We start from the raw sequence: 24,821 nt of genomic DNA on the forward strand, positions 1-24,821 counted from the left end.
GAATATACAAAACCTTAAATGGAAATAGATTATTACTCTTCCGGAATTTTCATCATTGAAATTAGGTTGGAATAAGATGGTAAACTCGTCGTATATTTAATTTCTGCTACAAACAAAATTGTTACTAGTTGGTTAGACAGCTATAGAAGAAGTATGTGTTAAATTTTATCTATTTAAACCAGGACCAAATTAGTTGTCGGTATTGTTTTCATGGAAAATTGTTGGTTTTGCTCCATATACCCCAACTAACAAAAACAAAATAGGTTGGCACAATCCCTAGCAAAACGAATGCAGTTATATTGAGATTGGAAAAAAGTATTTTTATATAATTTTGTTTAACAAAATAATTTTTGATCCATTTTGATTCGATCATTTGATATGCTCTTGGAGATAAGTTGAGATTATAAAAAGAGAAGCGAACCAAACAAACTTGCTCAAGTGGAGAAGGCAAAATATAAGATTGCCGGTTGCATGTTCCCCGAAACTCAATCTCAATGTTTTGTCTCCTTTCAACATCTCTCCTTTTTTCATGCTCACCTTTCTCCCTTTTATACTCTTTCTTTTAGATTGTGTTGAAGCCTATTAAACAATAATGTCAAGTTACATTAAATAATTTCATTTATAGGGGATAATAATATTAATAAACATCTGTGCTTACTGCGTTTCTTACATATAAGTTATAACTAAACATTTTTTAAACGGAAGTTTCTACGATATATGTACAAAGTGAAAATGTAGTATTCTAAGGATTTCTTATTTTCCAATCGATAATATAACAATTTTTATGTTCAAAGTTATGTTTTCATGAAAGTATACTCCCTTGGAGAATTCAAAGCGACCCTGCATATTTCTCAATTAACCAAAAAAAAAAAAAACCCATATTCGAACAAGAATTAGGTTCATTGTATGAACCTTTAATTCACCTCTTTTCTTGTTATCAATCAAAATGTCACCTAAATTAATAATAAAATAGATTAATTTTATTTTTTAAAAAAATCTGAAATAATTAAAAAAAATAATAACGTCAATTTTAATGATGTTAACGTCACTCACTAAACCCTAAACTTTAAATCTAAACCCTAAATTCTTAACTCAAACTCTAAACCTTAAACTCAAATCCTAAACCCAAACCGTAAACCGTAAACCCAAACCCTATATCCTAAACTCAAATCCTAAACCCTAATTCCAAACGGTAAACCCTAAACCCAAAATCCTATATCCTAAACTCAAATCTTAGACTCTTAACTCAAACCATATACCCAAACCTAATCCCTAGACCCTACACTCAAATCGTAAACCCTGACCCAAATACTATATCCCAAAAGTTTGGGTTAATGTCAATATTGTTTCTTTAGGGTTTAAGGTTTAGGTTTAGAGTCTAGGTTTGGGTTTATGATCTAGGGTTTGAGTTTAAGATCTAGGGTGTAGAGTTTAGAATTTGGGTTTAGGGTTTAGGATTTGGGTTTAAGATATAGGGTTTAGGGTTTAGAGTTTGGGTTTAGAATTTAGGGTTTAGGTTTAGGGTTTAGAATTTAAGATTTAGGGTTTAGTTAGCGGTGTTGGCGTCATTAAAATAAGCGTCACTATTTTTTTTCAATTAGTTTAGATTTTTTTAAAAAAATAATGTATTTTATTATTAATATATGTGATATTTTGATTGGTAATAAGAGGAGAGATGAATTTAAAGATTTACCTAAGGGTGAACCTAAAGGTCTGATTGGTAATGGCTGTAGTTTTAAAATTTTTGCTGTAGAAAAAAATCTGTAAACTTTTTGCTGTGGCTTTAGATTTTATTGCTGTAGAATTTTATGGAAAGCACTAAAAAATTGCTTTGGATATTTGGCTCTGCAGAGCACTTGTACAGCTGTAGGTTATTTCAAGAGCTGTGGTTTCAAAAAAAAAATTAAAGCTTGATTGCTCTGAATTTGGTGCTTTAGAAATAAATAGGGTTGTGGACATCACCTACGGCAACTACCGATCACCCCCTAAGTTTTGTTACCCGTATTTTCATCTTCTCTTAATTCACTTTCCTTTTTATTTATTTATTTTTCTCTATATAAGGTCTTCAAATCCTTCTCTACTTCATCATAATTTTTTCATCTGCTCCCTCTCTCTCTTCCATCACCCGCAAAGGGTTTTTTTTGGGCAACCAAAGTCTCAACCCTAAACTAAAAAAAAAACCAAAGTCTCTATCTTTGATCACACTAATATAAAACCCTAGTTATCAACTCATGGCAGAATTTTTTTTCAAAAAAAAAAAACTCATGGCAGAATTCAAGATAAAATTCAATAAAGGTCATGCCTTTACAAGCAAATACGTATCCTTGGTGAAGGAACAACGAGCTCGTCTCTATATTCTCCGCCGTTGCGCCACCATGCTTTGCTGTTGGTACATCCATGGCGATGAATAGAGAGTCATTTGAGATCTCCTTCAAATTAACCTCTACATATAACTAATTATGTATATAGATTTTCCTCTCCTTCCATCTCTTTTTCTTGAAGCTCCATTGATGTTGAAGCTCTCTGTTTGTGCTGGTGGCGGCATGGCGTGATCCCTCTCGACAGAACTTTTGATTTTCTCTCTTTTTTTGGTGCAAGACCCGGTAAAAATCTTGTCTTTTTTAAACCTAAAATCTTTTGGGCTTTTATTTTTTTCATGGGTTATTTTGCATCAATCAAAAGAGAGATAGACTTTATCAGCAGTGGAGGTTTTAATGTTTCTGGAACATATGGAGAGAGTGGATGATTATGTTATATGTTAGAAAATGAGTTCCTACTATGAGATCTTGTGGAAGTTTTGAGTTTAGTTTCACTTTTACCAAAGAAGTCTATTTTGGTTTCATACATATATATCATAAGATCTTTTTGTTTGATTTTTGCCTCTGGTTGTTAACCAATGCGAGAATTTTATATATAAGAATAAACACAACTTTTGATCTCTGGCTTTTAAATTATTTTATTTGCTCAAGCTCAAAAATTAAACAACACAGAACTCATCGGATTTTTTAGTACAAACCAACATCTGAACCGAATACCGGTTCAGTCTTGACTTATCCCACAAACCAAGTTCCGGTTCAAAAACAGAGCACTCTTCAAAGAGGGTACATCTGAAGGTCATAATCCGGTCCATCATCGTCTTTCTTTGTCTATTCATCGATTTTTATATTCCTCACAACTATTATTCCATCTAAAATGGCTAATGCAAGAGAAAAAGAAAAGGATTAACGTGACAAATTCGGATAAACGAAGGCACGTGTCGGTGTTTAGAACCTTCATCACAATTCACAATAGCCCATAAAATTTCGTATGCATACTTGTGAAGGTGTTGAGAAAGTAGGCCTCTGTCCTAAACGACCCAATAATCCTACACATGTCCTTTAGTTCCCGCTCTTTCTTACCCATATTTTACAAATGTTGCATTTCTTTCTCAACCTTTGCTCAAAACCAATGTTTCTAAGTTAAGTTAGTACATAAAATATGGCTAAGCCGGTTTCTAATAATCCACATAACTCTTGTTGGAGTAAATGTCGAATCTCATAAACTCCTATCATTTGGATATCTGCGTTTATGTTGTAGTTATTATGGGATTATTATATTGGTTTGGCTTGGTCACGGTGAATGTATGATAACGATCGTTGATTCGTTTTAATAAAATCAGGCCTGAATATAAATGTACAAGGACTTCATCCTATGCAAGGACCAGTCCGTTAAAAACGGCTCTCCCAACTCTCAGTATAGATAGATTTAAAAGCACGTTTTATATCATTTAATGCAAGGCTTTTAAATTTTCTGGTACAAATAAATTTTTGTTCTCTTGACATGCACGCAACAAGTAGGTTCTGTCTACTGTCAGTTCTCAATCCTATTTATTCCGAGAGAAAGTAATCTCTCCAACAAGCAAAGAATTTTTTTTCTTGTAATGTGTTTCATTTTTCTCAGAAGAGTAGATAAATAAACTAATATGTATTATAAATTATAGGTCATCAAACAAATGCTTTGTTTTTTGAATAAATACTATTTTCAATGTTTCTTTCTATGAGAATTTTTGGTGGACTCTTGTTAACAAGTGGCTTATTTGATATTCCAAGAAATTAGTGATGGAATAACTTTCAATACTTTATTTATTTAAATTATAATATATATATATATATATATATATATATTCGGTCAGCATATAAGACAAAAACTTATACAAATACAGTTATAGACTCCGAAGGAATTACATAATAGTAATAACGACCAAGTTTGTGAACGTTACGAACATACGAATAATCTAATCGAATCAAGAGTCTATTTATAAAGGGTTTGTAGAGGGATGATATAATTGACATGTTACTTAAAATTTCGTGGGTAGAAAACAATATCTTTAAATGTAAACCATAGAAGCATACACCATCGATATAAAGGATATTTGGAAAATAGATAAATAAAAAAGCATACACGCACTACACACACACTAACACGCACCAGGACCATGTTATGGAAGCAAATAGTTCTCCAATGGACCTACCAAAATAACGGTCGTCTAGCTTTTGCAAGAAAATCAAAATAGAAAACGACGCGTAGTTTGTCGGCAAACAAATAAACGGCACCACATTACGCGTAGTCTAGTCAATTATCGTTCCACATGGTCTAGTAGTCAACGGCTTGATTGATGATTCTGAAAATGCTTGGTTAGGAGCTAATAAATGAAAGTTGTTTTGTGTATAGATTCGAACTTCTTATTTTTCTTTGTCTAACAACTTTGTATTTATTGAACATGTAGTCCGCGTCAAGTGTCAATAAAAATTAAAATATACCTAACACCAACTCCACGATACAATCTTACGAAATTTATAGCTAACGAACTCGAATAATTACCAATGAGACAAACGAAAACGAAAATGTAATAGCAATAAATATTAGCTCGATGAGATTGTTGTTGTTACCCGACGAATATTTGTAGATAGACGTCAGGTTTCAAAGAAGCTTGTGTTTTGTTTTTATCTAATGTTTTCTTAACATCTGTTTTCATTTGATGAATCTTTGATCAAGAAACAAAAATTGCTAAAAAGATACATCATATCTTTCGTTATATAAAATATATCGACCGTCCGTGTCATCCATTCTCGCTGGCACACGCTTGGCTTCAAGCAATTGATCTATTCTACAAACACAATAATGGTAACTGTAAGCATGTTTATAAATTTAATATTTAGAAACCTTTATCCAATTTATGTAGGAGAGTAAGAAAAATTTATGTTCACGGGATTTCAAGTGTAGGAGTTTTAGCTATCTAAATACCTATTTACTACTCTATTATTTAGTGTGATTTTTTTATAAAAAAAAATACATGTCACCAGTAGGTTTGTATCAAAATATAGCTTTGCATTACTATTATAAACCAAAATGGTAAAATCCAAGCCCTTTATCATGTATGTGTTATGTATATTTGTCTCGTGGTGCATTTAAAAACTAATACCACAAACACGTATATTGTTGGGCTGTCAAATATAATTTATAAAGAGCGAAATAAAATCAAGAAAAGGAACGTTATACGCGAAGAAGACTTTAACGAAGACATTACTGAGGGCATCTTTAACCCTAAGAGCCTTTTAGGGTTTTAATTTTGCTTTTTGGTCTGATTTAAAAAAAAAAAAATTAATCAATCGCGTGCCGTCACGTGTCAGTGGAGTCCGCGAACAGTAAAAGAACTCCACCAAACTCTCTTCTTGAAGAAGAAGAAGGGGTGGATTTTAGTTTTTTGTGGGGTCCACACCTCATAAAAACTCCTTAGAGCATGTACATCTATTAGACCCTCTAATGGGGTCTAATGATTAAATTAAGAGTAAATGAGGTGATTTGGCAAGTTTAGAACTTTGGTTAGTGGAAATAATTTTTTCCTCTCCAATAGGAAAACCCCATGGGGTTCTGAAATAATAATTTTTTTAAGTAGAATGATTTAAAATAAAAGCATACATAATTTTTTTAATAAAAATGACATCAAAACATATTAAAAATACAAATACAAATAGTAAACGAGAAAAAAACGATTAGTTGAAATCTTGATTTGTTCCAAATTTTTGCCATATATTCTCAACCAAATCATCTTTCAATTGTTGATGTATTCTTCTATCACGAACTCGATTCCGAATGCTCATCATATTACCGAGATTTGAAGGCATATCTGTAAAAAATGTTCTATCCACTTGTGAACTTCGGTTTGATTCCGGTTGCACGAAAACAGATAAATCATACTGAGTGTACCCATCTCGTTCGTCTTCTACAATCATATTATGTAGAATGATACATGCTCTCATTATCTTTCCAATTTTTATCCCACAAAAGAGCTAGATTTTTGACTATGGAAAATCGAGCTTGCAAGACCCCAAAAGCACGCTCGACATCTTTACGTACAGCTTCTTGCTGTGTAGCGAATAGAGATGCTTTCAGACCTTGCGGAAGTGAAATAGATTGGACAAAAGTAGTCCATTTTGGATAAATACCATCTGTAAGATAGTAAGCCAAATTGTAGTCATGTCCGTTGACAAAGTAATTAACTTTTGGAGCTCGACCTTGTAATATATCATAAAAAACCGGTGATCGATCAAGAACATTGATATCGTTTAATGTACCTGGAGGTACGAAAAACGCGTGTCATATCCAGAGATCTTGTGAAGCTACAGCTTCTAAAACAATTGTTGGCTTTCCTGATCCACGTGTTTATTGACCTTTCCATGCGGTTGGAAAATTCTTTCACTCCCAATCAATGCTTCCTATCATCCCGGGAAACCCGCGTATCTCTCCAATATCGAGTAGACATTGAAGATCTTCTGGCGTGGGTCTTCTTAAATACTCATCTCCAAATAAATTTATGATTCCTTGAACAAAATGTTCCAAGCATAAAAGCGCGGTGGTCTCGCCAAGTCGGAGGTATTCGTCGACCGCATCAGCTGGGCAACCATATGCCATTATACGAATTGTTGTCGTTGCCTTTTGTAACGGGGAGTGGCCAAACCTTCCTGTAGCATCTCTTCTTTGTTGAAAGTATGGGATTTCAGCAGATAGTCCATCAACAATACGCATGAACAAGGGCTTATTCATTCGAAAACACCGTCGAAACATGTGAGAAAGATATGCTGCATCTTCACTAAAATAATCGTTCCATAACTGCATGTGTCCTTCTTCTCGTTGTCTTTCAATGTAGGCTCGTTTCTTTTTTGACCTTGATGCTTCTTGATGCTCACCATGACGAATTAGAAGATTTTCGAATTGTTGATCGAATGATCAAATCTTTCATCCAAGTCTTCGAAATTATTAGAAGAAGAAGATGCCATTTGAAATGAGAAGGAGAAGAAATGAGAAGAAGAAGAAATGTGAAGGAGAAGAAATGAGAAGGATAAGAAACGTGAAGGAGAAGAAACAATTGCTTAGAGATGATTTGTTTTGCTCGGTTAAGGAGAAGAAACAATCACTACAGGAAATGTGGTTAGTAATAGCGGACGAAAAGCGCTATCATTTTAGTTTAATAGCGTTTCCTTGGACGCTCTGACATCACCCGTTATAAAAAGTCCAACCCTTTTAATAGCGATTTTCCTCTGTGCTATTACTAAGTGTATAACAATAGCGCTTTTTTGTTCGCAATTGTTAGTATTTATAATAATGTTTAATAAATGTTATTAGAACCAAATAATTTGATTTTTCCTAGTAGCAAAGATATCAAATGTTTCATGTTATTAATTAGTTTTATAATTATCCCAAAATTAATTAATAATAATTATTGAATTGATTTTTAAATAATTAATTCGAAAATATGAAATAAAAACAATATAAATTATTAAAATTCTAAAAATCAATATAATTATTCAAATCCCATAACACAACATTATCACATTCATACAAACCATCACACAAGCATACAACATATCATCAATCTACCACTAATAAACCTTCACAATCATCCCTAACATATACACTATCATCATCCATATCATCACCCATATCATCAACTTCTTGGACAGGTAAAGGAGCACCACCTAAATCCTCTTTTGTTTCCAACTCATGATAACCTCTAGATGGTGCTCTCATAACAACATACCAATTTGAAGCATCATCCTCCCTAGAGTAGAAAACCTGTTTCGCTTGAGAAGGTAGAATGAATGGATCTTTCAAATAGGCTGCTTGGTTCATATGAAGGTTAACAAGAGTGAAGCCATCTTCTTCCTTCACACCATTCGCTGTGTTTGCCCAGTTGCATCTAAAGAGTGGCACTTTGAACATGTGATAGTCGATGACCAAAATCTCCTTTATCACTCCATAGTATGTAATCATATCCGCGACCTGTCTCATATCTCTTGCACTTGATCTACACATGCTAAAGGCTTCATAAGTTACTCCACTGTTTTGTGTCTTCAGCTTGACCGCATCAGTATGAAACCGTTGGCCATTGATGATGAATCCTTTATGTGCTAAAGCAACATTTCTTGGTCCAAATGCCAACCACCTTATCTCCTTAGAATGACTATCTTTTGAGTCTAAATGAATCTGCCGCAGGAAATCAGAGGATTATCATCAAGCCGAGGTACTTAAATTATAATCAAAACATGATAATATGTACCACGAAACCAATCATCAATCTACAAGCTAACCAGTCATCAAAATACTAAAAATCCAGACAGTTTCATCAAGCTATAAGCTACTCAGACATCAATTCACTAAAATATGGACATGTTCTTCAAGATACAAACCAGGCATCATGATACAAGCTAACTAGTCATCACCAAATAAGCTAACCAGTCATCACCAAACAAGCTAACCAGTATTTACAATAATAATCAAGAAAAGAATTTGGAGTTTGTAACCTTATTTTTAAGTCATTCTGTAAAGTGTTCAGTATGGTTTTTCCATAACAAAGTTTCATTTTTAGCCAATCGAGCATCCTTAGCTTGCAACTCTTCCAAATGCATCCTGATTTTAAATTAAACAACAGTATATGAAAATGAAATTATGAGTAAAACAAGTAGAAGAAACATAGAGAATTACTTACTCAAGAAAGGGATCCAAAGATGCCATGTTCATTAGCACATATCGATGTGCAATGTCTCTATCTTTATCTGACAGGGTAACCTCTATACCCTTCTGCAGAGGTCGGCCTTCAACCACCATTCTATCAGCCTCAACATCTTCATTACGATTAACTGCTTCTTGAACTGGTACTGATTCTTTAAGGAACTCTAAACAAAATGCAACACATTCTCCAGCTAAATACGCCTCAGCCATACATGCTTCTGGCCTTGCATAATTCTTAACAAAAGCCTTTAGTGTTTTCATGTACCTATAACTCAGGAAATATGAATATTAGTCAAACATCATTGTGGGAAGTGGATATATTGAAGAGAGATGTTGATCAAACCTTTCGAAGGGATACATCCATCGGAAGTGAACTGGTCCTCCCAACCGTGCCTCTCTTGATAAATGTAGTGGAAGGTGAAACATGATATCAAAAAGGGCTGGAGGGAAGAAGCGCTCCAGCTGACACATTGTCTCCACAAACTCTATCTCCATGGATATAAATTTCTCTGGGTCAATGATGCGCTGACACAACCTGTTGAAGTAACTGCATAATCTATTTATGGCTATCCTAGGACCCCTATGTAACAACCCTCTTAATGCAGCTGGTAACAAGTTCTGTACTAAGACATGATGATCATGCGACTTTAAACTACCAATATTTGGAGGGTTTACTGAAACACTATTCGCAATATTACCACAATAACCATCAGGGCCTCTAAACTTAGCTAACCTTTGGCAGAAAATGGTCTTCTCTCTCTTCGATAACCAGTAGGCAGCAGGAGGTAAGTATGTTTTCTTTCCCCTCACCTCTGTGTGCAAGTGCTTTCTGATTCCAATATCTTCTAAGTCTTTTCTTGCTTTCAACCCATCTTTTGACTTCGCACTTTGCATCAACAGAGACAATATAGCATCGGACACATTCTTTTCTACGTGCATAACATCAATATTGTGACGAACAGGCAACTCCTAACACATTAAACAAGAAACTGTTAGACATATTGATCTCTTCTTCCAGTAATCAGATAATATAGGTCAGTTACTATAGTTTACCTTCCAGTAAGGTAGATCAAAGAATATTGATCTCTTCTTCCACCGCCATAGTTCATTTGATTCTTCACACTCTTCTTCTTGTAACCTCTCATCATCTTCCAACTCTAGTCTTTTCCTTTTTTTTTCCTTCTCTAGAGGTCTACCAAAATCATTCGTAAAAGCTTGTAGTGTCTCATATATCTCAGCGCCTGTTTGTATCCTATTAGCATTCCCTTCCTCCACAGTGTTGTCAAACCAAGCTTTTTTATATCTGTAACGATGGCCAGGCGGTAGTCTCCTTCTGTTACTCATGTAGACAAACTTGCGGCTAAACTTAAGCCACCTTGCAGGTGTATCCTTTCCACATACATTGCAGGCTTGTTTCCCCTTTACTTTACATCCAGACAGTGTTCCTAAGGCTGGATAGTCACTGATACTCCAAAGCAGCAAGGCTCTGAGATTAAAGTTCTCCTTCGCAAATGAGTCATACACTTCAATACCCTCAGCCCACAAATCCTTTAGATCGTCTATCAGTGGTGCTAGGTAAACATCAATGTTGTTACCAGGAGCAGTAGGACCAGGGATCAACAAAGTCAGCATTATATTCTCAGCCTTCATACACATGGTTGGAGGCGTGTTATAGTTCACTAACAACACTGGCCATGTGCTGTGATTGGTGCTTTGCATGGAGAAAGGGTTCATCCCATCTGTAGAAATCCCAAGTCGAAGATTCCGTGGATCAGCAGCAAAGTCTGGCCATTTAGCATTCACTTGTGCCCAAGAGATAGAATCAACAGGGTGCCGCATTGTACCATCTTCAGTGGCATTGGTATAGTGCCAACGCAGATCTTCAGCCATCCTTTGTGATCTAAACATCCTCCTAAACCTGTCCTTGATTGGAAAATATCTAAGGACCTTTGCCGGAATCCCCACCTTTAACTCATTACTGTGCTTATCCATTTCCCATCTTGAAACTTTGCATCTTGGACAGCTTTCTAGGTTCTCATACTCCTTCCTATACAATATGCAATCATTCTTGCAAGCATGAATACTGTCGTAGCCGAACCCAAAGATCTTCAGAAATTTCTTGATTGCAGCTAAACTCTTGGGAAGAACATTGTCTTCAGGTAGCAAATCCTCAAGTAAAACCAACAGCTGATCAAAGTAGTTCTCCGACACACCACTTTTAACCTTGAATCTGTAAAGTCCCATGATAGCTGAAACCTTTGTGTGCTTGAGACAATCCGAGTATAATGGCGTTTGAGCGTCTCTGAGCTTTTTCTTAAACTCAATTTCCTCTGGTGCTTCATCGTCTTCGTTGTCAGTTGTCGGGTTTGGACCACCTTCGTCCATGGAGAATGTTGTCTTAAACAAATCAAACGCCTCTGTTTCATATTGAAGAACACTGTCTTCTGCAGAATCTCTTTTTTCTCCATGAATACTCCAACGAGAACTCTTATACTTCTTATCCATACCCCTAATCACCAAATGCTCCACAATTTTATCCAGTGACTGATGGCTCAGATTGCGGCAGTCTCTACAAGGGCATAGCATTTCAGACAGACTTCCCAATCTTTTTGCGGACGAATTCACAAAATTAGTTGCTCCTTCTGAATACTCGTGGCTATTCCTACAAGAATCAGACAAAAGAAGTTAGCTTTATTTCAATCGGCGAGTAGAAATGAGATCGAGGGATTTTAGGTTATACCTTGGAAGCCAAATCCACGACTTATCCATTTGCTTACTTTCAATCGGCGAATACAGGAACAGCTGGTTTGATTTTAGCTCGAGAGATACATGTGCTTTCTTTAGGTTTTTTTCGATTTTAGATCGCGAGACAGAAAGGAGTTTCGACAGAAAGAGAGATGTTGTGTTCTGAAATTTTCCGAGTGCAATCTTAGTAGTTGCTCCTCATTGGCTCAAAAAATAAAAAGAATGGCTAAGATTGAAGTTGGGAAGACACATCCATCGGCATATGGTTTGCCACGTCTGCAATCTTGGAGGTTACTCCTTATTGGCTCAAGGTATTAATTTCGTTTGAAATCTGGAAATTAATATATAAATATGATTTTGAAGCAAAAAAAATTAAATTAAATCTTAAAAATCAAATATTCAGTTTTCCAATTTTACAAAAAAAAATTGTATGAATATAATTTTTTATGTGAGCTTTTATAAGATTGATCAATCTAGCTCATATGTTCATAAACACTACTACTTATTTGTATGTACAAAGGCTTTAGGGTATAGGGTTTGAACAAATGAGTGTTTATAAAATTTATAATTAATCAGTTTTGTGAAATTAAGATTACAATATCCTTTTAAAAATGAACAAAATTGTGAAATCAAGTACAATTAGGGTATATGGTATAGGTTTGTACTTTAGGGTTTAGGGATTTCACTTAGGGTATAGGATTTTAATTTTTGGTCTTCCCGTCTGTGGATTTAATTTTTAAAGCTTATGGTTTAATGTAAAATTATGCACTTAAGGGTATAGGGGTTAACAAGCTAAACATTTTCACACATAACCTTATATCATAATATAACACATAATTTTTTTTTTTTTTGTCTGCTAACTGTTACATAATATCATACATGATTTCAACCGAGTAAAAAAGTACCTAAACATTCGATCACACACTAGAAATACATAGCCGATGAGAACCAACTTGAAAAATGTTTCAGACGACAATTTTAGACAAACTTGATTTTGTCATTTGGCCATGCCACAACCGAACCCATTGCATCAGATATGTATTCAATCTCTGAATTTGGCCTCCAGACTTTTGCATCACCGATCTTAGCCACATCAATCCACACCTTGCTTGCATTTGGACCTAGGGGTACAAAGTGGCACAACTCATTCGGATCCGTTGAAGCTACCCTTCCTTCAGCTACCTTACGTCCAGAGTTGTTGCAATCCAAGAGAGTGCACTTCTGCTTCGGACTTCTGGTCGAACTAGTGCTGCCTGGACTCTACAACTCAAACAAGATGACAGAAGCAAGTTCCAACATCAATCAAGGACGCAACATCAATCATCAGGCAAATAAAAAAATTTAACTTCATGTCAATTACATACCACTGCTTTTTTCTTGGCTGGCTTCGAAGGTGATGCTATTTTCTTCCCTGCACATTTAGTTGGTGTTACTTCTGTAGCGGGTGTAGGCATGACTTCAACCTTTAGGACTGGCCATGCTATTTTCTCGCTAAGTGCATCACCAATCAAGAACATATCAGCGGTTGGCCTCCACAAATATGCTTGATCATTGAACACCTTCACTACTTCGACACTAACAGCATTGGGACCCAGAGGTATGTTGTTAACCATGTCTTTGGATTTTGAAGAGCACACGAGACCTTCAGCAATGACCTCGTCCTCATCATTGGTCCAATCATATATCTTGCATCTTCGATATTCACCTTCCTTGCTTTGCTAAAACAAGATTTGAAATTAGAAATTTTAGTAATGATTAGAGATGACTCAATTGTTGTAAGAAGAAAACAAGATTTGAAAATTTACCATAGATAAATCTTCAGAACAGTTTGGATCCTTATCCAAAATCACTTTATCCATTGGCCAAGATATCTTGTATCCCACAGCTTCATCAAGAGTTAACACATCCGTAGTAGGCCTCCAGAGTGAAGCTGATGCGCTTAGTGCATACTTAACTACGATAGCCACTGCATTAGGACCAATTGGTATACGACCAATTTTGTACTTCGGTTCAGCAGAGCAGAATTCTCCTTCACCAACAACAACATCCTCTGATTCAATCCAATCCAGTATTTGTACTCTGACTCCTTCTTTGAATCCACCACTACTCTCAGATGTTTCAGCATCAACATTACTTTTCTGAGAAAAGGCAACGGAAATCGTAAATGTCTTAAAACTAATTGACCAAAGGTAATGAAAAGGATTACCTTCTTCTCAGCTAATTCTCGCACCATCCCCTTTAAATCTTCAATCTCACTTTTCATTTCTGCAATCTTAGCGTCTCTAAATTGCAGATATGCTAGCTTATTAGCTGTAATCCCTCTACCAAAGCCCCTTACTCGTCCAGGTTTGTCTTTTCCCAAAACCTTGCTCACAGCATCTTCCCTTATGTTATCAGCAGCTGATGTGGAGTCCATCTGACTGTCAAGTGACTGTATTTGTTCCTGATACAATCATTTAAACACAAAATCATTCATTGCCATAGTCTATTAACTATACACAATATACAACTTCCATAATGCTTACAATAGTCTCAGCAAACTGGGGCTTCACAGGTCTGCCATCAGCATGAGTGTGTCCCGCAATCCAAACCTTGGATCTACTCACCTTACTTGGGTCTTTACTCTTTTTTTTCTATATGAAAACAAACATATCTCACTACCATTTTAATCTAACAAGCTGATGTACAATATGTAGATGTTTGACTACTCTTTTACCATATCATCAGCTAAACGAAGCATTCCTTTGCGGCTGGTGGTGTGAGGAATCTGATTTCTTCTCATCGCTCTGTACTTGTTACTCGTTTCCTACAATATAAATATGACATTGATTATATCCATCAGACATGACCTTTAAGGATGAAACTTACTTAGTTGTAGATAACTCACTGTGAAAGATTTGGTAGTCTTACTCTTAACCCAAGTGTTCCACAGTTGAAGGGATGGGATGTTGCTCGGTTTTAAAGCTATTCTCTCAGCTGCAGTCTTCGCCACACGTACTTGTGACACCAGCCTCGACTTCCCAGCCCTCCACACATTTCCCAGCTGCTTGAAAATAACAGCTTTCTGCCACTCTTCTTGCAAGTTAAACCTCCCCTGCATCACAATAATCAAGTTAAACATGTTTATAATTTCATCTTGCGGTTAAACAAAACATACTAATATATATACAAACCTGAATTTCTTCCCACATTGTTGCTTTAGTCGCTGCATCAAGTTTTCTCCAATCGGCAAGTGTAACCGGAACATGTTCCCTCACAAGAGGACCAAGAAACGACGATAGTGTTACTGAACCAGGTCCAACATGCTCACCAATGTCATTGAATGTGACCATAATCTTATCATTGGGATTTTCAGCCACTCTACGCAACTTTGTAGGTCCTCTTTTATTTTTTTTTGAACTTCCTCCCCTGCTAGCTCAACTCCTTCAGTACTAGGAATCTCATCATCTTGCGCAGTGCCATCTTCTTCCATATCGCGAGCTTCTTCTTCGCAAGCTTCCTCTTCGTTCCCTTTCTCATTAAGAACTCCATCATCTTCCATATTGGCCGGTTCTTCTTCATTCTCTTTCCCATTGAGATCTCCATCTTCTTCATTCTCTTTCCCATTGACATCGCCATCTTCTTCATCCTCTTTCCCATTGACATCCTCTTCGTCGTCTTTATCTTCTTCAGACATTGACTTCTCAGCCTGATCATCCTTATCTTCGGGTGTTACATCTTCTACTTCATCATCCTGAGCAGGTGTTACATCTTGTACTTCATCATCCTAAGGAGGTGTAACATCTTCTACCTCATCATCGTCAGGTGGTGTTACATCTTCTATGTAATCATCTTCAGCAGCCACTTTCTTGATTCTACTACTTCTTCTCGTTGGCGTTAAAACTAAATTCTTTTTAGGGGAAGCCATTTTCTTTGCTGTTCTTTTCTTCACTTTTAGTTGCGGTGCCTTGTCCTCTTGATCTACTACCTCCAAGCCTAGATTACGTCTACTCCGACGAGAACCAACTAGTCCTCCTCTTGTCTTTGCCATTTCTGAAACTGATAAACAAATCCAAAATCAAATCAAGCCATTCGATCAAAAAATTTAAACCCAAAATCAAATCGAAACCTTCAATCATATTCAAAATCAAACTGAAACCCACAATCATATTCAAAACCTAATCAAAACCCACAATCATATTCAAAACCTAATCGAAACCCACAATAAAAATCGAATCATGTGTTAACGCGGACATGCATGTGAAAAGAGATTTGAATCAAAGAGAAACCCAAAATCAAAGAGATTCGACTCGAGAGAACCAGTCTCTATTCTAAACTCAGAATCAAATCGAAACTCATACCAATTGAAGCTTCGACTCGAGAGAACTCTGAAGAACTTCGATGAGTCGATTTTGATTTTGAGGAATGTGAAGAGAGTGAAGTGAAGAGAATGAAGTCTCGGTTTTGATTAATACTTAAGTTATTTTTAATATATTTTTTCATATACGATAGCATTTAGTTTTTGATTTGCAATGGTAAGGCGCCTCCACTTACCAAATTAACGCGGCTGAATTATTTTATTTTCCCGCGACTACAAAGATAGCTTATACATTTCAAAAACGCTATTATAAAGGCCCGTGTTTATATACAATAGCAGAGAAGCAAAAAACGCTATGCTACGACGCTATTAATACCCACATTTCCTGTAGTGAATTGCTTTTAAAAAAGATATGAAGATGCTCAAAGTTGTTGTTCTGTTTTACATTTGATTTCTTTCTCACAAGTTTATATAGACAAGTTTAGACAGGTTGTATATCGTTTGGTACAACTAAAAAAAACGTGAAACATTTCACACAAATTAGGACTTCACGAGATACAAAACTCAACAACTTTATTACATCAGACATATTGTCTTGTTCTGTCACATGGTAATTTTCTTCGTCTGCAAGTCTCATGTGATATACCTGCAATAAAACAAAGAGAGGAAAGATATATAAGACAACACAAGATACAACAAGACGAGATACTTTATTACTACACAACAAGGAAGAAAACAACAACACAGCATTAAGCTTTATTACCAAGCAACAGGGACGAGATACACCAAACATTAATCATTAACCAAGACAACAAAAACATACTACAGACCCGACAATAACAACAAAGAGAAACCAGCATACAGACCAGCAACAAAGAGACTCGATATTAAGCACAACAACAACAAACTACAGACTCCAGATTAAGCACACAAGAGAAACCAAACTAACTTCCCATTCTAACTTAACAACATGTCAGTTATTAGTTTGTTTTTCAAAGAGATTTCTAGTTCATCTAGAAGCTCTGTCTTGGCAATGAGGCTATCAAGCAACTTTTGCTTGTTAAGCTTCTCCTTTAACTCAAAATCCCTTTGCTTTATCTCCCAGATGCCCTGAAACTCCACTGCCTTGTCCGAAGTCTTTGCCTTGCTTTTACCTTTGCCCTTTGCTGCTTTGACACCAATGGGCCGAGCCGATGCTTCATCCTCACCATCGCACCCTGGCACAGAAGACGCTGACTGTTGGGACTGATCATTCAATTTTCTTCTTTTTGAGCTTACCTTGTCTTTAGTCTCTGAAGCACCACACCATTTCTGATCATGGCGAAGTTCTAACCAAGCATGCTCGAGGGTAAACTTGACCTTGAAGAATATTTCATGAGCCATTTTTAATACATCATCCTCACTCTGCCCACTGGATTTCTTTTTCCTAGCTGCATCAAAACACCCAACAAACTTACAAACACCCTCATTAAGCTTCCTCCACCTTTGTTTACATTGTGTTGCCCCTCTCTTTTGCAAACCAGCAACCTTTGGACAGGATGCAAAATAGCCTGTAATCCGTTTCCAAAACACGATTGCTTTCTGCTCATTCCCACCACCGGATCTTTGGAGGTGTTAAGCCAAGCACTGATGAGCGCAATATCTTCAGTTGGAGACCATTTCCGTCTTTCTTTACGGTCAGACACGGTGTGTTCATCTTCAGTATCATCTTCAGCCCATTTTGCATCCGAGGAGGTGACTTCTATACTAGGTTCACGATTTAGAAAGGAGAAGGAGGTGTTTGGTTGCTGACTGTTTAAGAGGTTTTGAAGGCTACACTCTTAACTAAATGGTTCCATAGTGAAGGAGATATGAAATGAATTATCAAAGGAGAAGAAGATATGAATCGAGAAGGTGAGAGTTTGGTCGGTTTTAAAAAGAAAGTTAAAGAGAGTTTAGTAGGTGTTATGTGTTAATGGCAATCAATGTTATTCAGACAATCAAGAAACAAACTCAGACACGATAATAAAGTCAATTTAATTCCAAAGGGTTTGAGAAACAAACTCAGACACGCAGAAAAACTAAATATTGTTTTTAGAAGTTAATGTCAATCAAGTTTTCTTCACCTAAAACTAAAACAAGATTTATTACTAAATGCAAATCACCTCACCACAACTAACACAAACCATAATAATAATGTCCATTTAATTCCCAACCTACTCGATATCTACCTTATCTTAAAGGAAAAGTATACTAACCTGTTGCTTTCTGAAATAAAATACAGATGTTTTGATGATGGTGAATCCATTTCTGACGTTTGTGTTGATTCCGTAATGAATCAAAAGCAAACTCACACGAACCTGTTACACAAGCAACAAAGAAATTTAGATAAAAAAGGAACTAAACCATGGTTGTGAAGAGATAAACGAAATAAAAAACCCAAAGAATACAAACGAACACTTAAAATTTAAGCTTATCTATTTTCCTAAAACAATCATTCCCACCATCGCTACCTTATAGAAAACTGACGAAATCATTCACACATAGCTTAAGCATATCGTTTCCAGACTAATAGAGATTTTGTTCCCTCAAAGTCATCATCATCACTTGTTATAACCAACCAACCCTCTGTTTCTATGCAAAAGATCTTGCTTCTTCTTCTTCTTCTTCTTCTTCATCTTCTTCCACCTTCATTACCGCAAGCCTTGCATGTTGTCTGAGTTTCATCCTTCCCTCGATCCTTGCTTTCTCTTCAAGCCTTCTTCTCTTCTGAGATGAGATGGGATCCTTGCCTAACCGAGAACGATGAGATGAGATGAGATTCGATCTCAGAAGAGAACGATGAGATGAGATGAGATTCGGAAGCAAAGAGAATGAAGGAGGAAGCCTTGCCTAACCGAGAGCAATGAGATGAGATGAGATGAGATCTCAGAATAGAACGATGAGATGAGATGATGAAATTCGAGAGCAGCGATGGATTGATCGAGAATGGAGGAGGAAGCCAAATTGATTTCGCGAGACGAAGGAGAGAGAGACATTAAAGGAGTAATCGAATGGGATACTACCACATTAGGGTGTCTTACCAGTTCCAAATAACCCAATTAAAAATCTTCTTCTTTTTTTCTCCATTTTTTTTTTTTTTTTTTCACTTTTGCTTGAAACTCTACTTTAGACCCCATCAATGGAGGTGGTCTTAAGAACCAGGGCTAAAGGTGCCATAAGGGGATGAGAGGTTAAAACCACGTAGAGTGGCCGATTGAGACGTTTTATACCAGATTATTATTTCAGTTTTATTGGGATAATCTAAACTAAATGATTGATTATCCTCTGATGTTACTTTTTGTTTGACAACAATTTTAAAATTTACTAAATGATTGGCATATATACAAATAATATGAATGACGTTTTTGGATGTTAATCTTAATCATTATAATTATATTTTCTCATACACATAATCGAATGATATATATCCGGACTAATGTCCGTCTCTCTAATAGAAAAAAAGTTCATATATGCTACAAGAACCTCGTGAATTTGTTTAAGATGAGTTTATTTAACACAGTGTATACCTATAATTGCGGCATTAATGCATGATTTAACTCATATTCACCCACATGAATTACCTTTTTCACATTTTACTCAGTTACCTTTTTTAAATCCCCACTTAGATGTGAAGGGAAAGTAACTAATTCTTCAAAGCAATGATGGAAAGACCCTGCCATCATAACCAATCTTCAAAGTAAATCTATACATATATGAAAAGCTTCGTTTTACTCGCAGGAAGAAATGTTACAAGCTAGAAAATAAATTAAAATACAAGAAAACACACATTTTAAAAGCGCGTAGGCCTTATGAAAACTACTTCTAGTTATTATTTTTATTTGTATTTGTATTTGTATTTTCCTTTAGTTGTGGGAATACGAGACAACTGCATAAAAACTACTGATCAAATGTTTTAATAAATCTAAAACTACAGATAAATAAATTACTAGTAAAATAAATATTATAAAGAAAATTACTACTGTAAAATAATTTAAAAAAAAAACAATTACTACGGTTAAATAATTAAAAAAGGAAAAGAAAATGCTAAGCTAAGCGCCGAAGGCTATTCCAATGGCTCTTGGATTCTTACTTGCCAGCTTTGCTCGATAGCTTCGTCTTCTGGCTGAAACAGCAGTATAAAATCTAAAGCTTAACAACAAAAAATAATAATAATAAAAAATTAAAATCTCAGAAACACAAAAGTCTGAAAATTTACAAATTCAAGTTTTTATTCTGTCTCATCTGGTTTTAGAGAGAGAGAGAGAGAGAGAGAGAGGAAGGAGGAAGAAGAAGATGAAGGAGAATCACTGGGTGGGTTTGGCTCTGTTTATGCTCTGCATTGTTGGGTTTAAGCCAAGTCTCATCCTTGCAGCCACTAATGCATCTGACAGTGAGTTTCCTTCTTCTCTGTCTTCTCCTTCAAAAGTCTCGATCTTTCCATGATTTTTAATCCTTCATTTGTGTAAATTGTATCTATGTTTCTGGGTTTTTTTTTTCCATTACCAATACTCAAATAAAATTTATGTTCTTTTCTTCAAAACGGGTTCTTACCAACCTCAAATCTCGAACCTTTTTCTCCTTTATTCACCCAACTTTCTATTTTGTTTCCTTTCTTTGTGTGTAACTCATAAAGCATTTCTTCAATTAGACCTAAAACTTTAAGTCTCTAATATTGGATCTACTTCACGGAACCGACAAAAGCAACAAGATGATTTGAATAGTTCCCTCATGGTTTCTCTATACGTGCAGCTTCGGCGTTAAACTTCATGTTCAGCGCCATGAACTCTCCAGGACAGCTGTCACACTGGACATCATCATCAGGAGGTGATCCTTGTGAACAAAACTGGAAAGGCATTACATGCTTTGGCTCACGAGTTACTCAAATGTAATCATTTCTCTGATCATCATTTAATAAATCACTGTGTTTGTTATATGCTGAATACATTTGTTTCTTTTTTTTATCTACTTGCAGAAAGTTATCAGGTCTTGGCCTCTCTGGATCACTAGGCTACGCGCTTGATAATTTGACTTCTGTTACTGAGCTGTAAGCATTCATCTTCTATCATACAAAACTCCAAAGTTTGTATTAATGGCATAGCTTATGGACTGTGTTTGGTGAAACCTGCAGTGATCTAAGCAACAATAACCTTGGAGGGGACTTGCCGTATCAGCTTCCTCCAAATCTGGAGAGATTGTATGTTTAAATGATTCTCTCTGTGTGATTGACAAGTTTCTTTGTGTGTGTTTTAAGCTGATAAAGTTTCTGAATTTGTGCTAGGAATCTTGCTAGTAACCAGTTCACTGGATCTCTTCCGTATTCGGTTTCTCAAATGACACCTCTCAAGTACCTGTAAGTTCAATTATTTAATCTTCAGACATTATCTTGGAGAAGTTTGGTTGTTTAATGCTCCAACATTGGTTTTTGTTCAGCAATCTTGCTCACAACCAGCTTAAGCAGCTGTCTATTGACTTCACTAAACTCACCTCCCTCTCTATCTTGTAAGGTCCTCTTCTTTGACTGAGTTAAACTAGTTAAGAGATTGATTAGTTAATGACGAATCCATGTGTGTTTTCAAGGGACCTCTCTTCCAATACCATCACAGGCTCTCTTCCAAACTCAATGAGCTCTCTTACAAGTGCAAAGTCAATGTAAGTTGCTCTCTTACAAGAACTCACTTAAAGTGAACCACTTAGTACTAATTGAATGAACTTCCACAGTTATCTTCAGAACAATCAGTTCTCAGGCACCATTGATGTCTTAGCCACCCTTCCTCTCGAAAATTTGTGAGTAACTTAATCTCTAATCCGTTTTTTAGAAACCCATCATTTTGAATGTTGTTGCTTCCTCAGGAACATTGCAAACAATCAGTTCACAGGCTGGATCCCTGATTCTTTGAAGGGCATTAACTTGCAGTAAGTTCTTGATTAGTTTCTTCCATTTTCTTGAAACTTTTTTTCTTTATCTCACTAATTTTGGAAACAGAAAAGATGGCAATCCACTCAGTTCCGGGCCTGCACCTCCACCACCTCCTGGCACACCTCCCATCCATAGATCACCTACTCCTAAATCCGGTAAAGGAGGATCCAGCAGTAACAATGGTGATTCAAGCAGTAGCAGCAATAGTGATTCCAGCAAGTCAGGGATTGGAGCTGGTGGCATAGCAGGAATAGTCATCTCATTGTTAGTTGTAACAGCAGTGGTAGCTTTCTTCTTGATCAAGAAGAGAAGATCAAAGAAGACATCCTCCACAGACATTGAAAGGACTGATAACATTAACCAACCTCAACCCTTCACACTCGCTTCAAACGACCTTCATCAAGGTAATAATCTAAATATATATATCAGAGGTCCCAAGTTCTTATGAGTTTCCTTACTAATTAGTTACTATGTGTTCATGTGGTTGCAGAGAATAAGGCTATACAGAATCCACCATTGGTTGAGACAAAGAAACTAGACACTTCATTGTCGATGAACCTACGCCCTCCACCAGCTGAGAGACACAAGTCATTTGATGAAGATGATTCAATGCCGAGAAAGCCTATTGTTACAAAGAAACCTGCTGTTGTCCTTCCTTCAAATGTGAAGGCCTATACGGTTGCAGATCTTCAAATAGCTACCAATAGTTTCAGCGTCGATAACCTTCTCGGTGAAGGGACTTTCGGAAGAGTGTACAGAGCTCAGTTTGATGATAGAAAGGTTATTAAAAAGATCTTATTAGTAGTAATCTTTTCACGATTTTTTTAATGACACTGAGATATTGTTTGTTTTTGTTCATCTAATAATAGGTACTTGCTGTGAAGAAGATAGACTCGTCTGCGCTTCCCACTGACACGGCGGCTGATGATTTTACGGAGATAGTATCGAAAATTGCGTGTTTGGATCATGAGAACGTGACGAAGCTTGATGGTTACTGTTGTGAACATGGACAGCACTTGGTGATCTACGAGTTTTATAGAAACGGCTCGTTGCATGACTTTTTGCATCTTTCGGAAGAGGAAAGCAAGCCGTTGATATGGAACCCTCGTGTGAAGATCGCTCTTGGCACTGCACGTGCATTGGAGTAAGTCTTTAAACAGATTAAATCACATTATTTTGCGCATTACATGGCAAGAGAGGCTGATGGGAAGTGTTGTTGTTGTTGTGGCAGGTACTTGCATGAAGTTTGTTCACCATCTATAGTCCACAAGAACATCAAATCAGCGAATATTTTACTTGACTCAGAGCTGAGCCCTCACCTCTCAGACGCTGGTCTCGCTAGCTTCCTCCCTACTGCGAATGAGGTATATACAGAAGTCTCCAGCTAGCGTATTATCCGTAGCCCAAAAATCCGAATCCGAACCGAACCGAAAAAATGGAAACTAAAACTGGACTAAAATTTACAAAAACTTGAACAGTTACTATTTTTCTAAACTCCCAAGACTAAAATCAAACCGGAACTGAATAACAGATATCCGAGTATTCAAAATATAATAAAAAATACTAATTTTTAGTTCTTTTATCTATAAGTTATAAATAAAAAATCTAAAAACCCGAATTATCCAACTATTTTTTTTTGGCTTTTCTGGGTTTAACTCGGATTTTGGTGTTTTCGGCTTTTTTTGGCTTTAAACCAGCCAAACCCGAACCATTTCTAATGCGGTACCATTTTGGGTTTTATAAAAAAATAGAAACCCAACCCGAACCGAAAACCTGAATGCTAGCACGATCTCCTGTTTCTCCATTAGTTATTATTCTGATACATTGTGCAGCTACTGAACCAAAACGATGAAGGGTACAACGCACCAGAAGTTTCAATGTCAGACCAATACTCTCTGAAGAGCGATGTGTACAGTTTTGGAGTAGTGATGCTTGAGCTTTTAACCGGAAGAAAACCATTTGACAGGTACTAATATATATATCCTTTTGTACTAATTCATTTTCCTAAGAGTGAAATGTGTTAATAAGTCTCTTTGGTTACAGCACAAGGTCAAGATCTGAACAGTCATTGGTGAGATGGGCAACACCTCAGCTTCACGACATTGATGCATTGGGGAAAATGGTTGATCCAGCTCTCAAAGGGCTTTACCCTGTTAAATCTCTATCACGATTTGCAGATGTTATTGCACTTTGCGTTCAGGTAATGCATATACATGTAAATGTGTGCTTGCTGCACATGGAGAGAATGAGAGAACTGAATGTTAATGGTATTTTTTTGTGACAGCCGGAGCCAGAGTTTAGACCACCGATGTCTGAAGTGGTGCAGGCGTTGGTTGTGTTGGTGCAGAGAGCCAACATGAGCAAGAGAACAGTCGGAGTCGGGTCTGGTAGCTCTGGAGCTAATGATTACATGTAAATTCTTTACCTGAGAAACTAAAAACAAAAGCTTTGCCTTTTTTTTTTCCTCTGGTCTGCTCTGATTCTGAGAGGGAGGAGAACAAGTGACAGAGGCAGAGAAAATCAACTAAACAAAAGTTTTTTTTTTTTGTGTGTTCTTCATAAAACTGAGAGAATAAAAACATCAACAACCTTTACGCATTGTATAATCCCATGTTCTCTTGTAATATGTAGCCTTTTTAGATTCCATCAACATGAACAAAACCATTCCTTTTGTGAGTTCCAAGCGAACGTTGTTTATTTTTTTGTTTCTGAATAATCTTCATGTTAATAATTCGAATTTTAATTATGTTGCTACCCTAGAAACGGTCGTAACAGAACAGAGGAAGAACAGAG

The 24,821-nt window shown here is 36.3% G+C and overlaps 6 protein-coding genes across 6 annotated transcripts; 2 read left to right on the top strand and 4 right to left on the bottom strand.

The window, feature by feature from the left end:
* The first annotated feature begins 480 nt into the window (after positions 1–480).
* LOC106418059 (small polypeptide DEVIL 22) lies at positions 481–2,605 on the top strand. Its single transcript, XM_048746155.1, has one exon. It carries the CDS (start codon positions 2,232–2,234, stop codon positions 2,409–2,411), a length of 180 nt encoding a protein of 59 aa, XP_048602112.1. The 5' UTR covers positions 481–2,231; the 3' UTR covers positions 2,412–2,605.
* Positions 2,606–7,908: 5,303 nt separating this feature from the next.
* Positions 7,909–11,817, bottom strand: LOC106416851. The gene is made up of 5 exons (XM_048744033.1): positions 11,789–11,817; positions 10,102–11,710; positions 9,392–10,017; positions 9,106–9,313; positions 7,909–8,523 (listed from the first exon to the last, which is right to left on the bottom strand). The coding sequence occupies exons 1-5, from the start codon at positions 11,815–11,817 to the stop codon at positions 7,909–7,911; spliced, it is 3,087 nt and encodes a 1,028-aa protein (XP_048599990.1).
* Positions 11,818–12,490: 673 nt separating this feature from the next.
* LOC106432648 lies at positions 12,491–20,127 on the bottom strand. Its single transcript, XM_048744918.1, has 7 exons — positions 18,583–20,127; positions 18,328–18,429; positions 14,967–16,736; positions 14,000–14,887; positions 13,599–13,931; positions 13,158–13,511; positions 12,491–13,053 (listed from the first exon to the last, which is right to left on the bottom strand). The coding sequence occupies exons 4-7, from the start codon at positions 14,207–14,209 to the stop codon at positions 12,772–12,774; spliced, it is 1,179 nt and encodes a 392-aa protein (XP_048600875.1). The 5' UTR covers positions 14,210–14,887; positions 14,967–16,736; positions 18,328–18,429; positions 18,583–20,127; the 3' UTR covers positions 12,491–12,771.
* On the bottom strand, positions 14,498–15,823 carry LOC106432637 (protein bfr2-like). The gene is made up of 6 exons (XM_048744034.1): positions 15,584–15,823; positions 15,404–15,526; positions 15,194–15,355; positions 14,967–15,128; positions 14,681–14,887; positions 14,498–14,599 (listed from the first exon to the last, which is right to left on the bottom strand). The coding sequence occupies exons 1-6, from the start codon at positions 15,821–15,823 to the stop codon at positions 14,498–14,500; spliced, it is 996 nt and encodes a 331-aa protein (XP_048599991.1).
* LOC125580069 (glutathione S-transferase T3-like) lies at positions 17,048–18,377 on the bottom strand. Its single transcript, XM_048744035.1, has 3 exons — positions 18,328–18,377; positions 17,574–17,881; positions 17,048–17,520 (listed from the first exon to the last, which is right to left on the bottom strand). Exons 1-3 carry the CDS (start codon positions 18,375–18,377, stop codon positions 17,048–17,050), a joined length of 831 nt encoding a protein of 276 aa, XP_048599992.1.
* A 102-nt stretch (positions 20,128–20,229) lies between the features above and the next one.
* Positions 20,230–24,774, top strand: LOC106432655 (protein STRUBBELIG-RECEPTOR FAMILY 7). The gene is made up of 16 exons (XM_013873500.3): positions 20,230–20,501; positions 20,861–20,996; positions 21,084–21,155; positions 21,240–21,305; positions 21,390–21,461; positions 21,542–21,610; positions 21,689–21,760; positions 21,830–21,895; positions 21,962–22,024; positions 22,095–22,432; positions 22,519–22,808; positions 22,898–23,172; positions 23,260–23,392; positions 23,861–23,994; positions 24,072–24,228; positions 24,313–24,774. The coding sequence occupies exons 1-16, from the start codon at positions 20,405–20,407 to the stop codon at positions 24,442–24,444; spliced, it is 2,172 nt and encodes a 723-aa protein (XP_013728954.1). The 5' UTR covers positions 20,230–20,404; the 3' UTR covers positions 24,445–24,774.
* The last annotated feature ends 47 nt before the right edge of the window (positions 24,775–24,821 follow it).

This window comes from Brassica napus, chromosome C1 (genome assembly GCF_020379485.1).
Source record: "Brassica napus cultivar Da-Ae chromosome C1, Da-Ae, whole genome shotgun sequence".
Taxonomy (NCBI): domain Eukaryota; kingdom Viridiplantae; phylum Streptophyta; class Magnoliopsida; order Brassicales; family Brassicaceae; genus Brassica; species Brassica napus.

Bases quoted from the DNA above. Each gene is read 5' to 3' on its own strand.
- LOC125580069 (XM_048744035.1), bottom strand. From the start codon at position 18,377: ATGGATTCACCATCATCAAAACATCTGTATTTTATTTCAGAAAGCAAC. The intron at 17,882-18,327 runs GTTAGTATACTT...CCTCTTAAACAG, and splicing joins TTTATTTCAGAAAGCAACAG to TCAGCAACCAAACACCTCCT. The intron at 17,521-17,573 runs GTGGAGGAAGCT...GTTTTGATGCAG, and splicing joins GCAACACAATGTAAACAAAG to CTAGGAAAAAGAAATCCAGT.
- LOC106432637 (XM_048744034.1), bottom strand. From the start codon at position 15,823: ATGGCAAAGACAAGAGGAGGACTAGTTGGTTCTCGTCGGAGTAGACGT. The intron at 15,129-15,193 runs GTTCAAAAAAAA...CCCAATGATAAG, and splicing joins TTGAGCTAGCAGGGGAGGAA to ATTATGGTCACATTCAATGA. The intron at 14,600-14,680 runs GTGAGTTATCTA...TTTATATTGTAG, and splicing joins AGACTACCAAATCTTTCACA to GAAACGAGTAACAAGTACAG.
- LOC106416851 (XM_048744033.1), bottom strand. From the start codon at position 11,817: ATGGATAAGTCGTGGATTTGGCTTCCAAG. The intron at 11,711-11,788 runs GTATAACCTAAA...TGATTCTTGTAG, and splicing joins TCGTGGATTTGGCTTCCAAG to GAATAGCCACGAGTATTCAG. The intron at 8,524-9,105 runs GTTACCCTGTCA...TTCCTGCGGCAG, and splicing joins CTCTGCAGAAGGGTATAGAG to ATTCATTTAGACTCAAAAGA.
- LOC106418059 (XM_048746155.1), top strand. From the start codon at position 2,232: ATGGCAGAATTTTTTTTCAAAAAAAAAAAACTCATGGCAGAATTCAAG.
- LOC106432648 (XM_048744918.1), bottom strand. From the start codon at position 14,209: ATGGACTCCACATCAGCTGCTGATAACATAAGGGAAGATGCTGTGAGC. The intron at 13,932-13,999 runs GTAATCCTTTTC...GCCTTTTCTCAG, and splicing joins GAGAATTAGCTGAGAAGAAG to AAAAGTAATGTTGATGCTGA. The intron at 13,512-13,598 runs GTAAATTTTCAA...ATCTTGTTTTAG, and splicing joins GTTCTGAAGATTTATCTATG to CAAAGCAAGGAAGGTGAATA.
- LOC106432655 (XM_013873500.3), top strand. From the start codon at position 20,405: ATGAAGGAGAATCACTGGGTGGGTTTGGCTCTGTTTATGCTCTGCATT. The intron at 22,433-22,518 runs GTAATAATCTAA...ATGTGGTTGCAG, and splicing joins TTCAAACGACCTTCATCAAG to AGAATAAGGCTATACAGAAT. The intron at 23,995-24,071 runs GTACTAATATAT...CTTTGGTTACAG, and splicing joins GGAAGAAAACCATTTGACAG to CACAAGGTCAAGATCTGAAC.